The sequence below is a fragment of the Triturus cristatus genome, chromosome 5_1 (genome assembly GCF_964204655.1).
Source record: "Triturus cristatus chromosome 5_1, aTriCri1.1, whole genome shotgun sequence".
NCBI classification, from domain to species: domain Eukaryota; kingdom Metazoa; phylum Chordata; class Amphibia; order Caudata; family Salamandridae; genus Triturus; species Triturus cristatus.
Window position 1 is genome coordinate 763,017,060 of NC_140587.1, and position 23,940 is coordinate 763,040,999.

The 23,940-nt window shown below is 50.3% G+C and overlaps 1 protein-coding gene across 1 annotated transcript in view; it reads right to left on the reverse strand.

Annotated features, from left to right (window-relative positions):
- Window positions 1-23,940, reverse strand: part of LOC146831439 (histamine H3 receptor-like) — a 55,685-nt gene that overhangs the window by 15,960 nt on the left and 15,785 nt on the right. The window contains exon 2 of the mRNA XM_085603909.1: window positions 5,382-5,548. Within this exon, the coding sequence (XP_085460035.1) occupies window positions 5,382-5,548 (167 nt within the window). The remainder of the gene's footprint in view (window positions 1-5,381; window positions 5,549-23,940) is intronic.

Sequence of the window (23,940 nt, forward strand, 5' to 3'; positions counted from 1 at the left end):
GGTACTATCTCGGGCTGGTCTAAACCTGAGAATATAGATCCATGTCAGTGTGATAATTTTTCTTCACAGGGTACACTGCATTTTATGATGTTTTGTGACTTTTATGCAGAAATACGAAGGAGGTTTCTAGTCCCTCTCTTGAGGGGCAAGGGTTTCCTACAGGTCAAGCCAGCTCTTCTTTATTTACAAATGCTTAGCAACATCGCTAGCTTTCTTGTTGCAGCTGTACGACTTAAAAAAAAGAGACTTTCTCTGTTAAATCGTTTCTGAAATCCTCTATCTTTCCATAGATTGAATTGGATATGTATTTGACTGTTTTTAACTTTAATGAAATATTTACTTATGCCCATTTTGTTTTATATATTTGATATGATTGTCCTAATTTTTTTAATATGTATTGTACTTTTTGTGATTTTAAATAATCGAATAAAACTGATTTGACTGACTGACTGAATACTATTCCCATTTATTTTTAATTTTTGAACGGTGGCAGCAAGAAGCTTCATTTCGGAGACACATTTTTTTGTGAATAAATCTTCCACATGTGCCTAGAAGAATTAGAGTGTCCAAAATAGAAATACGATAGATGAACCTAAGCATTTTTGCACTTTGTATAGTCATTTGTCTATTTATTTTTACAGGAGCATAAACTCCAATAGCTGGGTTTCACACATTTCAAATAGCTTTCGATTTTGGTTAAGCAAAATTCTGAATAACATACTGAACCGATGTTTAGTTTGATCTGTTTGACCATATTTTCATGCAGACAACCACTCAATACATTGAGCAAGTGTGTCATTTTGATATCCTAGGACATCCCTCAAGTATAGCTGTTCATACAGTTAACTGCCCAATGCATCAATCAGGAACCTTACATGACTTTTAAAAATAAATTACACACACCAAGTGCAAAAGTACATTAATCCCGTACATGGTGATATTTTTGCACGCGAGGACAAACCTAGGCACGGATTTATTAAACTTTCTGGAAAGCAACACAGCAACATAACTTGCTGCTCTATGTTGTGTAGAAGGGAGAGAGCAGAAATGTGCCACGTATAAAATAATATGGGGTACTTCTGCTCTCTCAAAATGCTGTCTCTGCTGTGGCAGTCTAGTACGAGCGCGGGCATTCTTGTGCCAGGATGCAAAGGTGCCTGTGTTGAGATAAGACTGCACAAAAACTATTCTTAGAGCATTATTTCTCTTTGTATGTGTGCTGCAGAATGCAGCGCACATGGAAAGAGGACGTAACAAAAGGAAATAAAGACATTAATCCTTGTTATGCCACCCTCAGGTAGGTGCACCATTTTTGCTCAAAGCCAGGGTTAGAAACTTTAGTACATCTGGGTTTAAGTCAAATCTATGGGGAGGTGCACTTGAAAACTAATGGTCCATCCATTAAATGCTTCCCCGATGCATAATGATGCAAGACAGTGCTATTTGTTGCCTTCCTTTACTTTTTTTTACTAAGCAACACAAAGCCACATAAATCAGGCTCTGTGTGGCTTAATAAGTCCCAAAATACACTGCATCGAAGCTGCATCAAAAAAGTGATGCAACCCTAAGACAAAATGTTAGTAAATCGTGGTCCTAGTGTCTAATTTTCATGCAGACAACAGCCCAGAGGCAATTTGTGTAACTAACATAGGGCCTCATTTACAAGTCTTTGATACAAGTCACTTTCCTGCGTCAAAAGGAAAGCATAGGAATGCACTGTATTTATGATATATGGCGCATTCCAACCTTTCCAACAGTGCTGATGAAGTTGTGGCTGCCGTGCGCCAATGCAAACCCCATTGCACCATGGTGCAAGGGTGTCTGGGTTGCATCCAGGATTGTTTGTGTCCAGGAAGGGAAACCTGGCAACTATCTAGAAGTGGCATTTTAAAACTTGTAACTTAAAATCCGACTTCACCATTAAAGAGGATTTTAAATTCCTATTAATTTTACAATTAAATCTCAACAACAATTGTAAACATAATTTCTTTCCCAGTCTGAAGTTAGCTTTTATTAAGTGTAATGAGGCAATTCAGTGTTAGACTATGGGAGATATAGGTCTTACAACAATGAAAACGACTTTAGGAGGTTTTCACTGCCAAGACAGGCAAAACATGCATTTCCTACCTTTTAAATACCATGCACCCTGCCCTAGGGGTAGTTAGAGAGTACCTTAGGGGTGACTTACACGTATTAAAAATGAAAGTTTGGGCCTGGCAAAACGTTTATTTAGCAAAACAAAGATGATGGAAGGAATGCTGAAAAGCATCAAACATTCACCACCTGTCCAGTCTGGAACTAAATCCATCCTTTTTTTGATCGCCACACCATTCCAGTTTGGGTTTAGCCATATGCAAATCAGTTTTGATCCTGCTTCTCATGGAAACAGTCCAGCCTGAGTTGCAAGGCCAGATCCGCCCTGGACCATAAAACAAACATCTGGGACTGGTTTCGGGGTATCACCCCATATCAGCCAGACTAGTTTAAATCAGGTGGTGTAGCAAGTACCTGACCCACATCCGGTCATACCCTTGCCACTAAGAGGGAACATTGCAAAAAAAAGATGATGAACAGAATGCTGAACAGTGTCAAACATTCACTCCCGGTCCAGTCTGGAACTAAATCCATGCATTTTTTAATTTGCCACACCATTCCAATTTGGACCTCTGAGTGCGGAGAGTACACTCCGGGTGCGGAGTGGTATCTCAGCACTTGGGGCAGAGATTCCGCTCCTAGTGTGGACATGAAGATACTACTCATAACTTACCTTTGTGAATACCGAAATTTGTAAACTTAAAGCCCCATTAGGCCACCCTAGCCGTCCTGGGACCGGCTGCCAATGGTGCGGCAGTCTCGCACCGCCAATTATGATGCAACCGCCACCGTGGCAGTCGCATTAAACATATTTTTCATTGCGGCGGGTGCTGCTGTAAGCAGCACCAGCCGCAATGCCAAAGAGGCATGTTGTGCATTGCCATGCATAATGTGGCAGGCACCGCGCAGCACCTGCCACCTTGTGCATGGTAATGAAGGGGGTACCATAGGTACCCTCCAAGTACAGCCCCCCACACCCCCGGGGGCCCACAACAGGCCCCCAAAGCAATTTCTGCCAGCCTTTCCATGGCGGCAAAGCCTTCTGGACCTGGCATCATAATATGGATGGCAGTGCCTTTTAGGCACCAAAACCATATTATGACCCAGCTCTGCCCAGCCGGCAATCAGAGCGATTGCCAACTGGCAGAAAAGCGGCGAACAAACTTTGCGTCTGCCGCTGTACCCCCCGCCATAATAATATGGCGGGGGTAAATCTAGTTAGGATGGCGGGCGGACCACCACCGCCGAGCCGGCGGTGGCGATCCGCCCGCCATCCTAATGACCCCCTTAGACTTTTTGTCTAAGATTACCTTTGTGAATACTGGTCAAAGTCTACATTTGTGAATTGGGCCCCTAGATAGTCTGCTCTTTCCTGAATAGGGGCAGGTTATCCTTTTAGAGTGGTCTTCTGGCTGCCCGTTGCCAGGTAGTAAATGACAGTGATTGAGTTATTTGGCATTGGTATATTACTGCTGAATTAGAAAATGCCTCTTCTTTCAGCATACGTATATTCAGAAACCATTTACTTAGCATTTATTTTTCTCATGTCTGCCCTGGAATTTACTATTACATGACAAAATAACTGTGCCAAATCATGGGAAATAGTTATTCCCATAGGTACAAAGTAGACTTGTTTTCTCTATGCTCAGTCATTGTTGAACCATAAGTTTTGAGCTAAGCCACGAGAGTCACTTGGAATTATTTTAATAATTTCCGCACTCCGACAGGTGTCAAATATTCTGTGTCATAACTGGAGATCTTTGTCTGAGGATTTTTAATTTAAAGACAAACCTGCACTTAAAAGGCCCTGTTTATGATTGCCTGGAACGTCTTGCAGCGTGTAAAGTAACTTTCTCCACTGAAGTCCAAAAGATGTACACATTCAGCTTCTATCTTAACCCCTTGTGTGCCACGCCCTTTCCCCGCCCTGTGCCGGCCGTTGCATTAGCGGGCGGGGTTTATGACGAGCTGGACTCGTCATGGGCACAGCGCAACCGCGGCCCATGACGAGTCCAGCTCGTCATGGGCACAGAAGGGGTTAAAGTAGGGAAGAAAAGTTCTAACGACAGCCAAGTGTGCTTTTTCAAATTTTGTGTGCAAGTAAGTTCACTTCCAGAGAATGAAACATAATTTTAAATAGCAAAGCACCAAATACTGGAGAAAGATGGCTCATTGTCCATATAGTGGCAAAGTTGAAAATCATCGGACAGTTTCTGGGTATATTACTCTATGGGCCTCATATATAGCATTTTGTTGTAAGGCAGCGCAGCACGGCTCCTTGCTGCTCTGCCCTACGCCAAAGTGAAAGAGCAGGGTTGCACCATATTTAAGCAATATGGTGCACTGCTATCCTTTCTACCTGCGCTGCGCAGGAAGGGCCACCTTCTGCCACAAAAACAATCCTATAAGGCGCTTTTCTCTTTCTATGTGTGCTACACAAATGCAGCACACTTTGAAAGAGGAAGACATTTGGAGAAATTAACATTTTTCTTGTCATTACACCTTACCTTGGGAGGCGTACAGATTTGACACTTCGAAAGGTTTACTTCACTCTTAAAACCTAGTGCAGTGTCAAATTCATGGATGTTGGATGGGAAAACCTACTGCGATGCCTATGGAATACCTCCCAGGAGAAGAGTAAGGCGACGCAGCAATTTGCGCTCAATCGAATTACTCATGATTTATGAGGCAACCAAAGCCATGCAGGGTGGCTTTGCGTGGCTTCATAAATCTTTATTAGAGCCCTGCATAACTCATATATGACTTTAAGTGGTTCAAAAGTGATGCAGGGCTCTCATAAATAAGCCCCTATCAATCTCAAAGTCATATAAACAGTTTTAAACATTTTGAACATGCTCAGTTTCTTAAAGTAGCTTTTTTCATAGAAAGAGACCAGTGTTTTAGAAAGTTTGGTGAGATAATTTATATAATAAATGTGTGAATTTGTGTTGTCCATCACACAGAGGCATCTATTGTATTGCTTACTGGGGGGCTTATTTATGAGGCCCTGCTTCACATTTGCACCACATAAAGTGCAGTGCCGCGCAGGCAGAAAGGACCGAAATGCACCATATTGCTTAAATATGGTGCATTCCTGCACTTTCACTTTAGTAAGATAGAGCAGCAAGGTGCCTTGCTGTGCTGCCCTATGCCAAAATGCCATAAATGAGGCCCTGGGTACTTAGTGAAATCACATTTATTTGTAATTAACACTAACATACATAAACCTGATGTACCAAATTCAATAACTGAAGGTAGAATACAACAAGCAGCATATTCATACTTACAGCTTTGGTAACAGAGAGAAATCGGTCGTAAGTGATAAGGAGAATTGTGTACACTGAAGAAATACAAGTTGCAGAATCCACAACTAACCAGACTTTACAGGCAGCTCTTCCATTTGCCCACTGTCCTGTAAGTGTATAAGGAATATTCCAGGGGACAGAGACTGAACCTTTAAAACAAATGTCAGCCGTTTATTTTGCAGTTTAACACACACACACACGCAACATGTACATCTATCTCTCAGACATCAACACACACACACACAAATAGCAGTTAAAATGCAAGTCCCTATGCAGAAAACCCTTTAAAATGGGTGTGCATAGTAAATATTGGAGTAAGAATATTGATGGTACTAAATATTGAGGACAAAATATCAAACCAAATATCAACAGGTAAGTAAATCTAGATTGTCTATACCTCACTTCACATATATGTACCTATATGGTGCATATATCTTCTAGGTATGTAGGTGTGGAGTTGAGAATGGAAAATCTATAGCTCCCAATCTGCACTTACCTTTCAATATTTTGTCCCTCGATATTCTGCCCTCGATATTCGACCCTCGATATTCTTGTATGTCGCTATTCAGTATTGAAAGATTTGAAATCTGGTTTGATTTCTTTTATTGGCGCCTTTGCCTAAATATATTCTTCATTTGTTTCCTTCTTCAATTAAAGGTGAAGTTGAATCAGAATGTAAGCAAGTAACCATCACCAAGGAAAAGATGAAAGGATTTGAGAGACCATGGGTTCAATTGGCATTTTATCCTAGTATAACTTGCCCTCACTACAGCAAATTCATGAAAACATTAAAAACAGCACTATTCTAGACCTTACGTTCAGTTTTGTATTTACCATGTGCCAAGATACCTCGGTTGGGTTGATTCGTGCGTGATATCAAATGATTGTATTTTTTATTATTATTATTATTATTATTATTATTATTATTATACTCAACTGCAATACTGAATAGCCCTTCGGTAGACCCCAAGAAGACATTGTCTCCTTTGCACTCATCCTGTACTCCTTTTATCCATCTCTTAGGTCAATTGTGTCTTTAAAACCCCTTTCTAGTTATCATCAGCTCTTTGTAGGTAGTTTCGCAGTTAATATTGTCCCTACATACTAACACCCATACAAAAGAAGCATGCTTGTTTCAGTGTATTTATCACCTCAGCATGATGGCCAGAATAGGCGTAGCATATCTTCTCACAGTGCGATTATTAATTTATGAAGAACAAGTATTTGAGTGAGGGTCGTATTTAAAGTTTGGTAATAGAAAAAAACTCTCTAAGTTCTGGATGTAATACTGAATTTGAGAGATAATTCATCAGTGGAAGTTACTCTACAATGGGGAATGTATGGCTTTGGAAATAAAATAGGTGGATTATTCTCCCCAATTAGCTTTTCTTCAATAAAGAAGGGACTTTTCTGATACAAACTGATTCGAAATCAGGTGTTTGGAGCTCATGGGAGAAGAATAGGCTTGCTCTTTGCTTTGCATGAGGAGAACAGCTAGTATATAATACAAGGACCTAATATACATTATACCTGAGCACATTTTAACATCTCTTTCAGGATACTCACTCAAGATACCACACTACTAGTGATCATTCACGAACTGGTAAGGGCCATGAATCCACCTTTCTGAAGCATTAATGTGAGATCACACTGTTAATGTGGACACATGGCCTGCCATACTGCAGCTTTGGATGCTGAGCTGGAGGAGATAAATATAATCCAGGAGAGATGCAGAAAGCATCTTGAGTGGGACTAGTCACAGAGTGAATAAAACAAAGGTTTCAAATATTTCTGTGCGTGCTTCTCTGTGCATGCATGAGTGTTTGCATGTGGGTATGTCTGTGAGGTTGACATATTGTTGTCATTCGGGAAAAAATGGTGCCCTATTACTGTCCCTGTAATAAAAATGGTAATTTTGAGAAATTGCAGACATCTCTGTCTGGTGAGGTGGTTCCTTCCTCTGCTGGTAAATCAATAGCAGAGGCAATAGTGCAGTAATTATTGTCTTATTGAGGGCACCTACGACATGAAGGTGTCACCCCTTTTATAATGTTGGCCCTGACTTAACTGTGGTCAATCTTAGCTCATGAAAACCATCTCTGGCAGGAGGCAGTTTTAAATTGATGTGTCATAAATTGACAAGCTGGTGTTTGAAGCCAAAATGATTGTGTTTCCAGATATAGGGCCTGATTTAGATTTTGGTGGATCAGGTGCTGCCATGAACTTTTTGATGGTCTTCCCACCTTCCGACTTGGTGGCCCAGATGCTATATTTAGATGTGGGCTGCTCCATAGATGAAAGAATGCCAGAGTCCTGCCGACTTTGCCAGGAATTCTCAACCACATGGACGGTGGTATAGACAGAAGCAACTGTTGATGGGACTCCAGCCCAGATTCCCACCGTTTGGATTACGATGTGCCTTTCCGTTGTGGCAACTGTGGCAAGAATCCCTCCTACTTTGGCAGAATCAAGGAAATGGGGTAAAAACGTAGGGGCTTATTCACAACCCCTTGCGCCGCCGGTGCGTCACTTTTTCCCATGTTAACTTTTTCCTGCTTCCCACTTCCGTTTCCATCTTGTACCCAATTGGCCAGGTCCCTCCTTTGCTGCACCAACTTCACCATGCTGCCAAATGACTCTGTTTTCACCGAGACCTACTATAAGGTACTTGTACAATTATCCAATGTATTATGTATTGACAATTGCTGTAGCCTCGTGTACTTCTGCATTGCTCTTACATTTTTCTTAGGTGTACTGAAGTAGTGCTAATTTTCCTACTCATCTAAGTAACATGATCACACCTGTATTGACACAATAAAAAATATTGTTGTGGTACTTGTGGGTGTTGTGCTTGTGATGCCTGTAGGTGTGCATTCAATAAGGCATGTATGTTGTTTGTGTGGCATGCAATATGTTCCAAAAAGGGGCATAACACACTACCCACATATACTTTATGATACATTCACAACATATATGTGCAGTAAGATAATGATGAGTAGCACTTACCAGTATCCACACCACCAAGGCCTCACTCACTCAGGACTCCGCCGCCAGGACACCTCAAGCATCACTGGAACATCTAAATCTGCTTGCCGGAAAGCAGCTGGCATGACAACTATGGGGTACTGTTAGCCAGCAGAGAAGACCACAGCCGCTGCGGTCTCCTGTCTATTGCCACAACAAATAAATACGGCAGGTGGGGGCCACTGGCAGCTCGATGGAGTTCTTGGGACCCAGCCATGGTAGGACGATAGTAGTACCACCAATATCCAAATCAGGCCCATAGTTTTAAAGTTACCACGTAGATTTTTAAGATATAACTGCTCCTTTCTTGGACCCTCCCTGATCTCGGTTTTGGTGAGTCTTTAAAAAGTGCCTTGCTCTGCTGTTTTCCTGTCTGTGTTTAGGGATTGTGATTAAGATAGTGTAATTTTTTGGGTTTTGGATGCATATAGGTTTAGCTGTTTTTTGGCCAGACGTGTTTTATTATTTCCAGTGTACACACATTGTGTTATGGTCAGCCTCTAACACATGACTGGATGGCTTTGTTAGAAATGCTAAAAGCCACTGAAATGCACCAGTTACGGTTTGTGGCAAACAAAATTCATGCCATAAATATCATCTCCTGACATTCTCAAGGTAACTGTTTGCCAATAGCACAGAGAAACAGGTAGTGTAGCAAGAGTAAATCATATGAATGATGTTAGCTATCACATATGCTGTATATGAGCCAATACTGGCAGGGTTGAGTGGCTTTATTTGTTTTAGTTCAGGCATTTTGAAATACTTTTTTTCTGTTTGAGACCACCAGATAAAGCCTGGAGGTCCCAGACAGAAAAAAGAATAATTACCCCGAAACCTGCAGTTGTATTTTGCAATCACTCTAATGGCAACATGTGTGCTGCAGTCCACTAATGACATTTAACTTACAGACTTTGGTGCCGATCACGATCCGGTAAAAAATTCCCCCGTGCGACTCGTATCGGGTCTTATTACCGTACGAATCGTACAAGTGCCGTACGAACTGGCAATCACGATTCGCATGGTAAAAAGTCCATACGAACCGCACTGGGAATTATTCCCCACACGTCCTCGGGTCGGAAAATGTGTCCGACACGTCCTCGGACGATTTACCTTACAAACGTGAAAAGCCAAGTCCGACCGAGGAATCACGATCCAACCCGTGCGTCCGAGCGTACAACCGTATGGAAAAAACACCGTCCACACCGAACTCCTATAGCAACCATGGAGACATGTGCCCGCATACGCGCCCAACACTCCCCCCAGCCCCCGTACGTCCGACACGCACCCCCCGTGTATGTATACCCCCACCCGTCTAGGTACACCCCAGTACGTTCCAGTCCTACCCCCACCCCAGTACGTGTCAAACCACCGTCCATGTTTACCCCAGTACGTTCCAGACGTACCCCCACCCCAGTACGTGTCGTACCACCGTGAAGCTACACCCCAGTACGTTCCAGACGTACCCCCACCCCAGTACGTGTCGTACCACCGTGAACCTACACCCCAGTACGTTCGGGCCCCACACCCACCCCAGTACGTGTCATACCCCCTGTGTACCTACACCCCAGTACGTTCCAGTCGTACCCCCACCCCAGTACGTGTCGTACCACCGTGAACCTACACCCCAGTACGTTCGAGCCCCACCCCAGTACGTGTCATACACCCCGTGTACCTACACCCCAGTACGTTCCAGTCGTACCTCCACCCCAGTACGTGTCGTACCACCGTGAACCTACACCCCAGTACGTTCCAGTTGTACCCCCACCCCAGTACGTGTCGTACCACCGTGAACCTACACCCCAGTATGTTCCAGTCGTACCCCCACCCCAGTACGTGTCGTACCCCCCGTGTACCTACACCCCAGTACGTTCCAGTCGTACCCCCACCCCAGTACGTGTCGTACCCCCGTGTACCTACACCCCAGTACGTTCCAGTCGTACCCCCACCCCAGTACGTGTCGTACCACCGTGAACCTACACCCCAGTACGTTCCATTCGTACCCCCACCCCAGTACGTGTCGTACCACCGTCAATGTACAGCCCCCCACCCCTGTACGTGTCGTACCACCGTCAATGTACACCCCAGTACGTTCGAGCCCCACCCCAGTACGTGTCATACCCCCCGTGTACCTACACCCCAGTACGTTCCAGTCGTACCCCCACCCCAGTACGTGTTGTACCCCCAGTGTACCTACACCCCAGTACGTTCCAGTCGTACCCCCACCCCAGTACATGTCGTACCACCGTGAACCTACACCCCAGTACGTTCCAGTCGTACCCCCACCCCAGTACGTGTCGTACCACCGTCAATGTACACCCCCCCAACCCTGTACGTGTCGTACCACCGTCAATGTACACCCCAGTACGTTCGAGCCCCACCCCCACCCCAGTACGTGTCATACCCCCGTGTACCTACACCCCAGTACGTTCCAGTCGTACCCCCACCCCAGTACGTGTCGTACCCCCCGTGTACCTACACCCCAGTACGTTCCAGTCGTACCCCCACCCCAGTACGTGTCGTACCCCCCGTGTACCTACACCCCAGTACGTTCCAGTCGTACCCCCACCCCAGTACGTGCCATACCCCCGTGTACCTACACCCCAGTACGTTCCAGTCGTACCCCCACCCCAGTACGTGTCATACCCCCCGTGTACCTACACCCCAGTACGTTCCAGTCGTACCTCCACCCCAGTACGTGTCGTACCACCGTCTATGTACACCCCAGTACGTTCGAGCCCCACCCCCACCCCAGTACGTGTCATAGCCCCGTGTACCTTCACCCCAGTACGTTCCAGTCGTACCCCCACCCCAGTACGTGTCGTAACACCGTCAATGTACACCCCCCCACCCCTGTACGTGTCGTACCACCGTCTATGTACACCCCAGTAGTTCCTGGCGCACCCCCAACACAACCTCCTAAGTACGGAGCGCACCCCATGCCCCAACATCACAACCGCATGTACGAGTCGTACAAAGCCACACACAAGGACATCATCGTACAACCAAATGGCCCATGTACACACCGTACACACGCTCAAAACGCACGTACACAACCAGGACAAAACAAAACAACACAAGAATACACCATTCGAAAGGCACAAAGCCACTAAACATGGCCAACAACCACTAAAATAACACAATCACTGACCTGCAACTGCCAAAAACAAACAGAGGCCCAATACACCACCACTCCTTATAACACACCCACCCAAACTTCAAACACTGCCACACCCACCCATGGACCAATAAAAAGGGCCCACACACACAAACCATGAGCCTTTGCAACAGACTCACTGCTGCCAGACACCACAGACCCAGACTACAAGCTACACCACACCTTACACTTGCACACCTTCACACGACCACCCTCACAAACACCCTCTCATCACATTCACACACACACACAACCATCCACACCCCCCCCAACATCCACACACCCCCCACACCCACACCATCCCCACCCACACCCCTCACCATGCCCACTACCAAGAATCCAAAGTTCAGTCACCGAGAGTTGGAGGTCCTTGTTGATCAAATCCTCAGAGTCGAGCCACAGATCTTTGGAACATTGGTCAGAAGCACCAGCCAGGCAGCCAAAACAGCCATGTGGCAGACCATCGTCGATGCTGTGAATGCCGTTGCGGACACCAGGAGGACCAAGCAGGATTGCCAGAACAGGTGGTACGATCTGCGGAGGAGGGTCAGAGCCAAGAGGCAGGAGGAACACGACCAGGCCAACGCCACCGGAGGAGGGCCCTCCCGCAGAGCCGTACAGTACCATCCCTGGGAGGAGAGGGTGATGGCCATACTGCCGGTGGAGGCAGTTGAAGGATTAGAAGGACTCCGAGACCCGGGTGAGTACACAAACAACGCACCTCACATGGGGGGAACTGCAACCACAACCAAAATTACTAACAGGCATGCAACCACCACAAGCCATCGCATGACTCAACCACACTCCATGAGCAGGCACATGCCACTGCTGCCACCATGCCCCATGCACCCAGCTGGACAATGTCAAGTCACAGGCCACAGAAGACAATAACACATGACACGGTAACCCGGATGGCGGGAGGCTGGGCACCAAAAATCACATAGTGCGACTCCAAAGCAGACAACAATGCCCTCTGCCCATAATGCCTAGGTCACAGCCAGACAAACAGTTTGTCCCAACACAGGAATGACTTGCCAGCAAATGGCGGACGCCTTGCATCAACACATGGGGGTGAAGGCACTGTTTTGCACATGACAGCAGCTAATGAACAGCCAACATTGTGAAAGAGTGGCAGCACACACCACCACAGCAGCAGCGCACAGACACACATCACACCAAATGGGTGCCTGGAGATCAGAAACAAACTCACATCAACAGGCCAAGGGCCACTCAAAGATCTGCTAACAGTGTGTGCCCAGGAAGCTGGGCCAAGGTGACAGAGGGTGACACACGGAGGGAGGGAGAGGGGGACACAGAGGGAGGGAGAGGGGGACTGAGAGGGAGGGAGACGGACAGAGGGAGGAGGCTGACACACGGAGGGAGGGAGAGGGGGACACAGAGGGAGGGAGAGGGGGACTGAGAGGGAGGGAGACGGACAGAGGGAGGAGGCTGACACACAGAGGGAGGGAGAGGGGGACACAGAGGGAGGGAGAGGGGGACTGAGAGGGAGGGAGACGGACAGAGGGAGGAGGCTGACACACGGAGGGAGGGAGAGGGGGACACAGAGGGAGGGAGAGGGGGACTGAGAGGGAGGGAGACGGACAGAGGGAGGAGGCTGACACACGGAGGGAGGGAGAGGGGGACACAGAGGGAGGGAGAGGGGGACAGAGAGGGAGGGAGAGGGGGACAGAGAGGGAGGGAGACACAGGAAGACGGACAGAGGGAGGAGGCTGACACACAGAGGGAGGGAGAGGGGGACCGAGAGGGAGGGAGAGGGGGACAGAGAGGGAGGGAGACACAGGAAGACGGACAGAGGGAGGAGGCTGACACACAGAGGGAGGGAGAGGGGGACAGAGAGGGAGGGAGAGGGGGACAGAGAGGGAGGGAGACACAGGAAGACGGACAGAGGGAGGAGGCTGACACACAGAGGGAGGGAGAGGGGGACAGAGAGGGAGGGAGAGGGGGACTGAGATGGAGGGAGAGGGGGACAGAGAGGGAGGGAGAGGGGGACAGAGAGGGAGGGAGACACAGGAAGACGGACAGAGGGAGGAGGCTGACACACAGAGGGAGGGAGAGGGGGACAGAGAGGGAGGGAGAGGGGGACAGAGAGGGAGGGAGAGGGGGACAGAGAAGGAGGGAGACACAGGGAGAGCAAATCAGTCCTTTGGTGTGTGGGAATGTCTGCTCGTCAGCAGGTGGACTGCGTGCATGTAGACAAGGGTGGCCAGTGCCAGAACCCCCCCTCTTCATCATGGCAAAACGCAGGGCCATGTCACAACCTGTACACGAGCACAAGGACAGCTACCTGCATCATATAAGTGTGTGGATCCACTCCATGTGCACATGTACAGTGCTACAAGGAAGGCGCAAATGCATGGCTCGCCACACCTGCACACTCCACTGCTGACTGCAGTCACACTTGACGCAGCAAGTAAGACTGTGCCACACATAGTTAAAGGGGCCAAATTGGTGCCCAAGGGACACACCCATGCACAAGTGCACTGTGAGTGGAATGCAAGACAGATCCTAATTCCAAGAGGAAATGTGCCAACTTTGAAACGGATGAAACATGGATGTTGCATGGACCAAAATTAACATTGTCTCTCTCACACACAGGCCAACGTCGTGCTGCACCCCCCAACACTGGGGGGGAACACTCACAGGACCCGGATCTGCAGGAGACCGATCCCACCGGCAGCGACCACTCTCACCACTCTGCGGACGACCCCGACCGACCTGGCCCCTCTGGTGTCCAACCACCTGCAGCACCTGCGTCAGGTACATCTGTGCCAACCACCACCCCCACTCCTGCCACATCCCAGGAGACACCCAGGATCCCTGCCCCAACACCACAATGCAGCCAGGCTCGCCAGGAGGGACACGGTGTCCCGGGCACCCAGGAGGAGGCAGGCGACAACGCCAATGCCACCCCTCAGGGGTCCCGGAGACCCGATGTGCCCACAAGTGCAGGCCAGGCGCAAGTGGGCAGGGGTGGTGGGAGTGGAGGACGGCGGAGGCGCGAGCCTGACCAGTTGGCTGGGGATCCGGTATTTTCCCATGTCCGTAACATCCTGGACTCATACCGGCAGGACACCACGGGCATGGCCCAGGTTGTGTCCGTCCTCAAGGAGATCAAGGTCCAGCAGGCCCAGCAACATGCGGAGCTAATAGCCTGTCTACTGGTACACCAACGGAGGATGGAGGACAGACAGGCTGAGCAAGTGACGGCGTTCCAGGGGATTCACGCTACACTCCGTCGGATGGCCGACACCATGGCCGACCCTCCCTGTGCCAGAAGGCGGAGAACATCACCACCCACAGGGAGGGATCAGGAGGAGGAGGAGGAAACATCCGACGGAGCATCACAGACGTCGTCACGGCCTGCTGCTGAGGTTCCCCGCAGGAAGCCGGGTCGTCCACGGAAAGGACCGTGAGGGTGGCTGCTACATCACCATCTCCCAGGACACGTGGCCTGGCACCTGGCCCACTGGAGCAACAGCATCACAGCATCAAGAGACATTCTCTGCCACATGGCCCTGCTGGTCACTGGCTGACCAATGTTGACAAAGACTGTGGCATGGACTCTGAGGATTTCCAATGGCAAGGACACCAACTCCCCTACTGAACTTTGGATTCCCTAATCCCGGAAAGCCCCTCACTTTGTCCCCCCCCCCCCCAATAATAAATCACACTATTAAGAGTAGATGCCTGCTGGTAGCATTATTACCTAACATGTGTCTTGTACAGTCTAAACATGCCTGAGTCATCTGTTCTCTTCAACCATCCACACCCTGGGGCCTGAGTCTGGCACAGGACACATGGGTCACAGTTTATTAGGCAAGACAGACATGGAGCACCATACACACCCGTGATGGGCACAACCAGCTGAGGGGGTGGCCGAACAACCGTGCTGACAGACACATTGAGTACAGCAACAGTCATGCGCAGAGGTCAGGGATCCTGGCCAGTGTCCTGGGGGGCACCCAGGTATGTGTAGACAGGTGGCAGAACCATGTCCTGCAAGCTTGAGTCCGGTGGATGCAGAGAATGGGGTCATGGACAACGTTGGATGCATGGGGATGGCACATGTCACAATACCCACACAGTCATGGACATCATGCCCAATACACAGTCTCAGCACACACACACAGCTTGCATCTTGCCACTCGACACATTGACACATAGCCACAATCAGGGAATACCATGCCAGACATGCAGGATGCACCGTGCCAACACATCAGCATTGACTGAGAAGAGGCACCTTGGAGGCATAGGGACACCTTTATTAGTCATGTTTTTGGGATTGCAGAGGCAACTTGAAGTACACATGAACACATCATGTGGAGTAACATGTGGGTCCAACACTGGCACCCCCCTTCTGCAGCACAAATGCGTGATAGCCATGGTACTGGCACACAAGCGTCGGCTAACAGATAAATACCCACAGCTGCACACGGAGAGCCTGCCATACACCATAGATCCGCTGATGTGGAAGTCCCACGCCATGTCAAGCCAATGTTAACCGTATGTGTCCGAGGGCAGTGTCACACACATTGATGCCATCATCACAATCTACTATCCCATCACTGATGACTGACAACCAGGCAGCCCATCTATTCAGGTGTCCCCAGCTGCATGTCGTGTCCCATGGGGATGCCACATGTCTGCAGAGGAACCAAACCCCGACCGGGGCAGTGTGCACACATCGTGAACAACTGCCACACCCAATACACCCCAGATGCATCCCTTACCCCATGGAGACTTCCAAACGTGTCCGTGCCTGTAACGCTGAGTCAGCCCACGATGCCATGTCCATGAGGAATAGCAGTGCCACAACAATGCAACCAGAAGATGGCATGCGCAGGTACCTGGGGAAGAGAGACACACAAGAAGTCAGCCACAAAAAGCACAGCCACTTGCATGTGCATTGACTCGACACATGTATGGATGACAACATGCTAGGTCACAATTATGAGTGGGGAAATACTACCATCACTGCCACCATCACTCCAGTGACACACCCACACACACCTCTGACTCACGTGCCATACATGCAGGTGGAGACACACATCACAACACATGCCACACGGGGACCAAGGCGTGCACACTCAGACACTGGTACTCACCACTAAGCAAAGAAGTCGCGTATGAGCCGAGTCCGGATGTCCTCTTGCGGCTCCACATCCTCCACATCACTAGCCCCATTGCCAAGCCCTTCGTCCTCCACGGGTGGATGGTCCTCGTCATGTTGATTCAGGATGAGTGGCACAGCTCTTTCAACTGCCATGTTGTGCAGCATGCAGCAGACCATGAAGATCTTGCAAACCTTCGCCGGGGCATATGGGAGTGCGCCGCCGGTCTTGTGGAGGCACCGGAATCGGCTCTTCAGCATGCCAAACGTCCTCTCTATCACTCGCCTTGTCCGGCCATGGGCGGTGTTGTAGCGGAGCTGGGCCGGCGTGATGGGGTTGCGGAGAGGTGTCAGCAGCCAAGGCATGTTGGGATAGCCAGCGTCCCCTACATGGAAAGCACATGGATATCGTTAGAACTGGCGAAACGGTCGTGCTGCTCGGCCAAACAGAATATAGGACAGACAGACTGTACCCACCAACAACACATGCCCGTTCGTTGCGCAGCTGCATCATCATATCAGGCATCCCGCTACGCCTCATGATGTAGGCATCGTGTGCTGATCCTGGGAAACGAGCACAGACATGTGAAATCACCATGTTGGACAGACACACCACAAGGGCATTGATGGAGTGGTAGTGCTTCCGATTGCGGTACGCCACCTCCCGTGCGTGTGGTGGTACCAAACCTACATGTGTCCCATCTATGGACCCAATGACATGGGGCATCCCTCCCAGGGCATAGAATCCACGCTTGACCTCTGTCATCTGTTCAGGGGTTGGGAACTTGATGAAGTCATCCAGGTGAATCAACATGGCCTCTAAGAAATCATGCAGCACACCGCTGAACATGCTCTGGGACATGCCACCAACATGAGCTATGGTATATTGAAAGGTACCCGTGGCAAGGAAATGTAGGGCAGCCATTACCTTCAGCTGGGGTGTCAGTGCCGTGGGATACCTGTGCAGCGGTTGCAGGTGTGGTGTCAGTCTCGCCGTCAACTCCAGAATCAACGGTTGGGTGAAGCGGTAGAGCCGGATGCTGTCATTCTCCTGCATGGCAGCCAAGTCTGGAATTATCCGGGCAAGAGGCGGTGCTCTGCAGTAATGAGGAAGTGACAAGGAAGAGTGAGTGCACTACGACAACAATTCATATGTACTGAGCACATGTTAATCTGTCAATACACATATGCTACATATGGAGTCAGGTATGTGCTACATGGCCAGGACACGTATGGATGCAAGGTGACACTCCTTCCAATACCCAGCTACACACGGTGATTGAGAACCTCCCCATGCCACGCCATGGGAATAGCTGTGTCCCAGTGCAAGTGAACAGCCCGACGCAAGACAGGAGTGACATACACCCACACATCAACAGAAGTGGGATGCCGATTGCAGAGACTGGTAGCGGAACACTGGAGCCACAGGTCACATGACATTACACTAGTCCAGCCCACACACCTTGCCATGAAGGTGCACATGTCATGACTCACCACACATTACTTGTGAGGATGCTGACATGGCCTTGTCACGGTACTCCGTGTCCCATGCATACATGTGCACCTCACATCCGATAACACATGTGGCATGGTGTGCGGAACAGTGTGCAATGACAATCTACACACAGACACATGTTGGTTGCTGCAACGGCTGCAGCTTTTGAGGGTGCTACAACATCAACCTGATGTAAATCCCGGACACATAAATGACATAGTCACATTGTGCACTGTGGGTAGTGACAAGTCATGTGTCATGACCCCTGTACCGGGCATCATGGGACACTTCCGTGTGTTGGTGTCCGTGCCATGCCAGTGACGCTCACCCCAAGTGCGCAGTCCGACATGCACACATGTCAAAGGAGTCAAGGGCATGCCTGGCAGACATTGCACCCTCACACAGTACACCTGTACACATCTCATCATACATCTGGTGCCTTCTCCACTCAGGAGGCATGTTCCACATCACAGCCTGTCACACCTGTGCCCCACACATGTAGTAATGCACAGACGATGCCTTGATGTCCATTCCTGGACAAGTATGTCCATCCATGGACAAGTATGTCCGCCCTATTCCTACCTGTGTGTCGCCTATCACCACAGTGATGTGTACAAACCGCCGTACTGCTGCTAAGAGGGGCTGTGTATGTTCCCAAATCACTGTGGGAGTGCTGCCGTATGTGTACCCATCGTGATGGCGAGCGTACAGGCATTTGTACGGTCCGTACCACTACGAGTACGCATACGCGTGCAGACCCATAGTGATAGGGCCGTACACACGCATGTACGCTCACTATCACTATGGGTCTGCACGCGTATGCGTACCCGTAGTGGTACGGACCGTACACACGCATGTACGCTCACTATCACTATGGGCCTGCACGCGTATGCGTACCCGTAGTGGTACGGACCGTACACACGCATGTACGCTCACTATCACTATGGGTCTGCACGCGTATGCGTACTCGTAGTGATAGTGAGCGTACATGCGAGTGTACGGTCCGTACCACTACGTGTACGCATGAGCGTGCAGACCCATAGTGATAGTGAGCGTACATGCGTGTGTACGGTCCGTACCACTACGGATACGCATACGCGTGCAGACCCATAGTGATAGTGAGCGTACATGCGTGTGTACGGTCCGTACCACTACGGGTACGCATACGCGTGCAGACCCATAGTGATAGTGAGCGTACATGCGTGTGTACGGTCCGTACCACTACGGGTACGCATACGCGTGCAGACCCATAGTGATAGTGAGCGTACATGCGTGTGTACGGTCCGTACCACTACGGGTACGCATACGCGTGCAGACCCATAGTGATGGTGAGCGTACATGCGTGTGTACGGTCCGTACCACTACGGGTACGCATACGCGTTCAGACCCATAGTGATAGTGAACGTAGGCATGCATGTACGGGCCGTTGCCATGCATTTGGGGTGCCCTAGGGCCCCGAAACACACCGTACCTGTGTGTGATTCTCCAAATTACATAGGGGACAAGTATTAAGGCCTACATGCATGCTGGTTGTCATGGAGACCAAGTTCAAATTTCGAAATTGTTCTGGAAGGTGCACAGCAGAAGTCAGTTGGAATTCTTCTACTTTGTTGCAATGTGTTTGTGGGGCTGACATCATGCAGGAGAATGAAACCGATAGAGAACCCACAGACTGCTAGGTTTGAAGGGATTGGTGGAAACATAGGATGCAAATGTGAGTGACCAATCACTCTGTACTCCTGTGCATGAGACTGGGCAGAAGGGCACATATAAGGCAGCCAGGTCCCATGAGGGAGTACTTGCCTGCACATCTTTGCATTTGTCGACCAAGCTGCTGCTACTGATTCCCTGGAACCATGTCAAGGGCTGTGGAGAGGACACAGCCATTCACCCTGGAGGAGAACATGGCTCTGCTGGATGTGATCCTCCCACAGTACTCCATGCTGTATGGGCGACCAGGGTATCAGGTGAGTGCATAGGCCACTGCCACAGACTGTCCCTATGTTGTGACTGTGACTTCAGGCATTGTGTCCTGGTGTGACACACATGCCATGTACTGTAGAGGGGGTCCCAGGGGGGGGATGCCTGATGTCTCCCAGCAGTGCCCTGATACAGGAGGGGTGTGTGCCTATCACTACCAGCAGTGCCCTGAGACAGGAGGGGTGTGTGCCTATCACTACCAGCAGTGCCCTGAGACAGGAGGGGTGGGTGTGGAGTCCTCCCAGCAGTGCCCTGAGACAGGAGGGGTGGGTGTGGAGTCCTCCCAGCAGTGCCCTGAGACAGGAGGGGTGGGTGTGGAGTCCTCCCAGCAGTGCCCTGAGACAGGAGGGGTGGGTGTGGAGTCCTCCCAGCAGTGCCCTGAGACAGGAGGGGTGGGTGTGGAGTCCTCACAGCAGTGCCCTGAGACAGGAGGGGTGGGTGTGGAGTCCTCACAGCAGTGCCCTGAGACAGGAGGGGTGTGTGCCTATCACTAACAGCAGTGCCCAGAGACAGGAGGGGTGGGTGTGATGCACAGTGTGAGCCTTGATCATTGATTGTGACATTGCCATCATTCCACCTGTGTACCCACTATTGCACGTACTGCCTTTTCCCTCACCAGAGGATGATGTCCCTATGACAAAGGTGCAATGCGTTGGCTGCATGACATGCCTTGTTGTAACCAGCTAATTTGTTCTCATATGTCTTTCTGTGACATGTGGCTGGTGTATTGATGTGGTGTCACTTGTTCTTCCTCACAGGTAGGCGCCACTGCCAAGGAGCAGATCTGGCTGACCGCCGTCAGTGCCGTGAGGGGTGTGGATGGTCGGAGGCGGAGCCTGTCCCAGGTGAGGAAATGCTGGCAGGATATCCGGTGCTGGACGCGGAGGATTGCACGGCTCCTGCTGGGGGACTCACCTGAGAGCCACAAGAACCGCGGCCGCCGCCGTCTGAGCCACCTCCACAGGCGTGTGCTGCCGGTGGTCTTTCCAGACCTGGAGAGGCGCTTACAGGTGATGCAGCAGCCGGAAGGGGGTAGGTACATGTGCGTTTGTTGTGTGTCACCGGCATTTGTAAGGGCACAGTGGCATGAATTCACTGGCAGGGTTTGAAGGTGCTGTGCAGATCCAGTTTGCCCCAGTATAGCGCTGCGCCCCTGCCACCCTTCCCCTCCTTGCAATGTGTTCCCTGGTCTGTGTGTAGTCACTCCTTCACAAGGTAATGTAGGCTGGCGCTTTGTCCACGAGAACAATGACTGTAGCATCATGTCTGGGGGTGGTGTGTAACAGGTTGTGGGACCTTGGCTGTGCACTGTCAAGTTCACTGCATGTGGGTTCCATGTCAGTTGGCACTGATGCTGACTCCAGACATGGGAGTTGGTCTCTCATGTGTCATGCCTCACAGCGCGCATTTCCTATGTAGTGGCCTGTGACATGATGTGCATGAGTGTGCGATACGCATAGTGCAGGGATGGTGACGTGTGTAGCAGTCATTACCATTCAGTAGCATGTATTTGCGTGCCCACTACTGTCCCCTGGGGCACCTTATCCTCAGTGTTGTATGTGTCATCATCAACGTGGACACTCTCACTGTCTACAGCGTAGGTTGTGCTCTGTGCCATTGTCCCCTGTCACCATGTATATAGACGTGCTATTATGTACAGGTGTCCACTGTGCAGCCTGACCTGATTGTCCTTCTTCATACTCACAGTTGCCAGTGCCTGTGTGTCTTGTTATACTCATCTGAGGATGGGCACTGGTACCTCATTATTTGTACAGGCGCACCTTGGCTGTTTGGCGTCCAATCTTGCTTTTTGCCTGCCCCTGTGTTTATCACCCAGACTATGAGATGTTGGTGCCACCTGTGTCTCAACAATTTGCCTCGTGTGGGGGTTTGTTGGGGCGGGCAATGCCTATGTGTCAAATCCGGATTTCTACTTGCTGGGTCTGGCCAGTGTGTGATGTTACTGGACACACACGCAAGGTGCAGTGACCGAGTCATGTTGGGCATGTTTGCAGCATTACCTATGCAGCATGTGTCTCAAGTTCATGGATATGGTCCCTGGTCATCGGTATTTTCGCCAATGCTGTGTGGTGCAGATGCAGTGCTGGATTGTCCCCAGGGCCTGGGTGCTATGTCAGACTCCGTTTCCTGTCTTTAGCTATTGTCTCATGCTCTCCATGGTATTTCAGTGGCATGGTGGCTCAACCAACTGTGTGTTTCATGCCCTACATCGGTACCTTGTTTTGAAGATGTTAGGGATCTTCCTTTTCAGGCTATGCAATGTTACCTATGTCGATTGGACTCATGTGACTGATGTGTACAGCTGTCTGATTAATTTATGTCTCTCCAACCTGCCCACAGCATCGTCGGGGGACACAGAGGGAGACATGGACACAGACAAGGCGGAGGGACCGAGCACCAGTGCCAGCCGTGACATCGGGGCTGGTACATCGAGTGGGACAGAGGTGGAGGATAGTGCTGCCGAGGACCTGTCGACTGGCACGTCAGAATACGAAGCTGACAGGTCCGAGGAGGATGTCTCCGAGTGGGCTGTGGCTGCACCAGCAGCTGACAGCGGAACAACACCTTGCACCGCCCCCTCAGTTCCCATCAGCCGCCTCCCACTTGCTCGTGTCCCTTCCCAGCGTGCCCGGTCACCGCATGTCTCCTTCCGGCCAGGCACCGCACCTCCTGCCCCTGTCTCCACTGCTGCCGCCAATGCTGAGTCTGTGGACATCCAGCGGCAACTGCAGGTTGGTCAGGCTGCAATCCTTAATGTCCTCCATGCCCACGGGAAAACCCTCACCAACATTGAGGCATTCTTGGAGGGCATTCATTCTTCGCAGGCTGACCAACGCAACTTGCTGAGGTCCATAGACTCCACACTGACTGCAGCAGTGGGTCTCCTGCAGCGCGACCTCACCCCACCTACCCCTGCCCCATCCACACTTCCCACTTCCATGCCTGTCCCACGTACACCCAGACGTTGGCATGCACCCACCACAACAGACACAGGCACCACACCAGCAGGGAAGGTCCACCGCTCTCCTCCTGACACGCACACACAGGGTGAGATAGGCACACCCACTGGGTCGGGGGGCAAACGTGTGACACGCAGCCAGAGTGGGAGTCCGCATTCCACACAATCCACTCCCTCCAAATCCCCTCCCCTCAGCTCTCCTGGCCACATCTCCCCCAAGGACTCCTTCATGGCCGCTCTGTCCCTGAGCCCCACAGTTCCACCACCACGCAAGCGGTCAAGGAAGTCTTCGGTCAGGGTGGTTGAGTCTCCCCCCCTGTCTCCACCCTCCCCCGGTGGCGCTGCAACCCATCCCTCTGACCCCCCCCCCTCCTTGGGGCCTGAGGTCACTTCGGGTGCAGGGGACTCCCTGGAGGACCTTGCTAAGGTGTGTAGTGCCATCCTGGCCTCCGCCTTTGGCCATGACACACCCCCTGTGGTTGAGTCCTCCATCCCTGCACCCACAACGCCACCCCTTTGCCCTGATGTCCCTGCGGTGCCTGTTGCTTCCCCCCCCCCCTGATGCCCTCACCAGTATGGAAGACGATGCCATTTGACTGTGCAGGCAAGGTAGGGGACACACATCCCACTGTGTCCCCCATCCAGCTGGGAATCATTGACTGCCCTATGGCCTTTGTTAAAATTGAACTGCCTGCGATCCACGGACATTGTGCTCATGCTGAATAAAGCTTAATTTTGTTTTCATTATCACACTCCTGCTATGGTGGTATTGGTGTT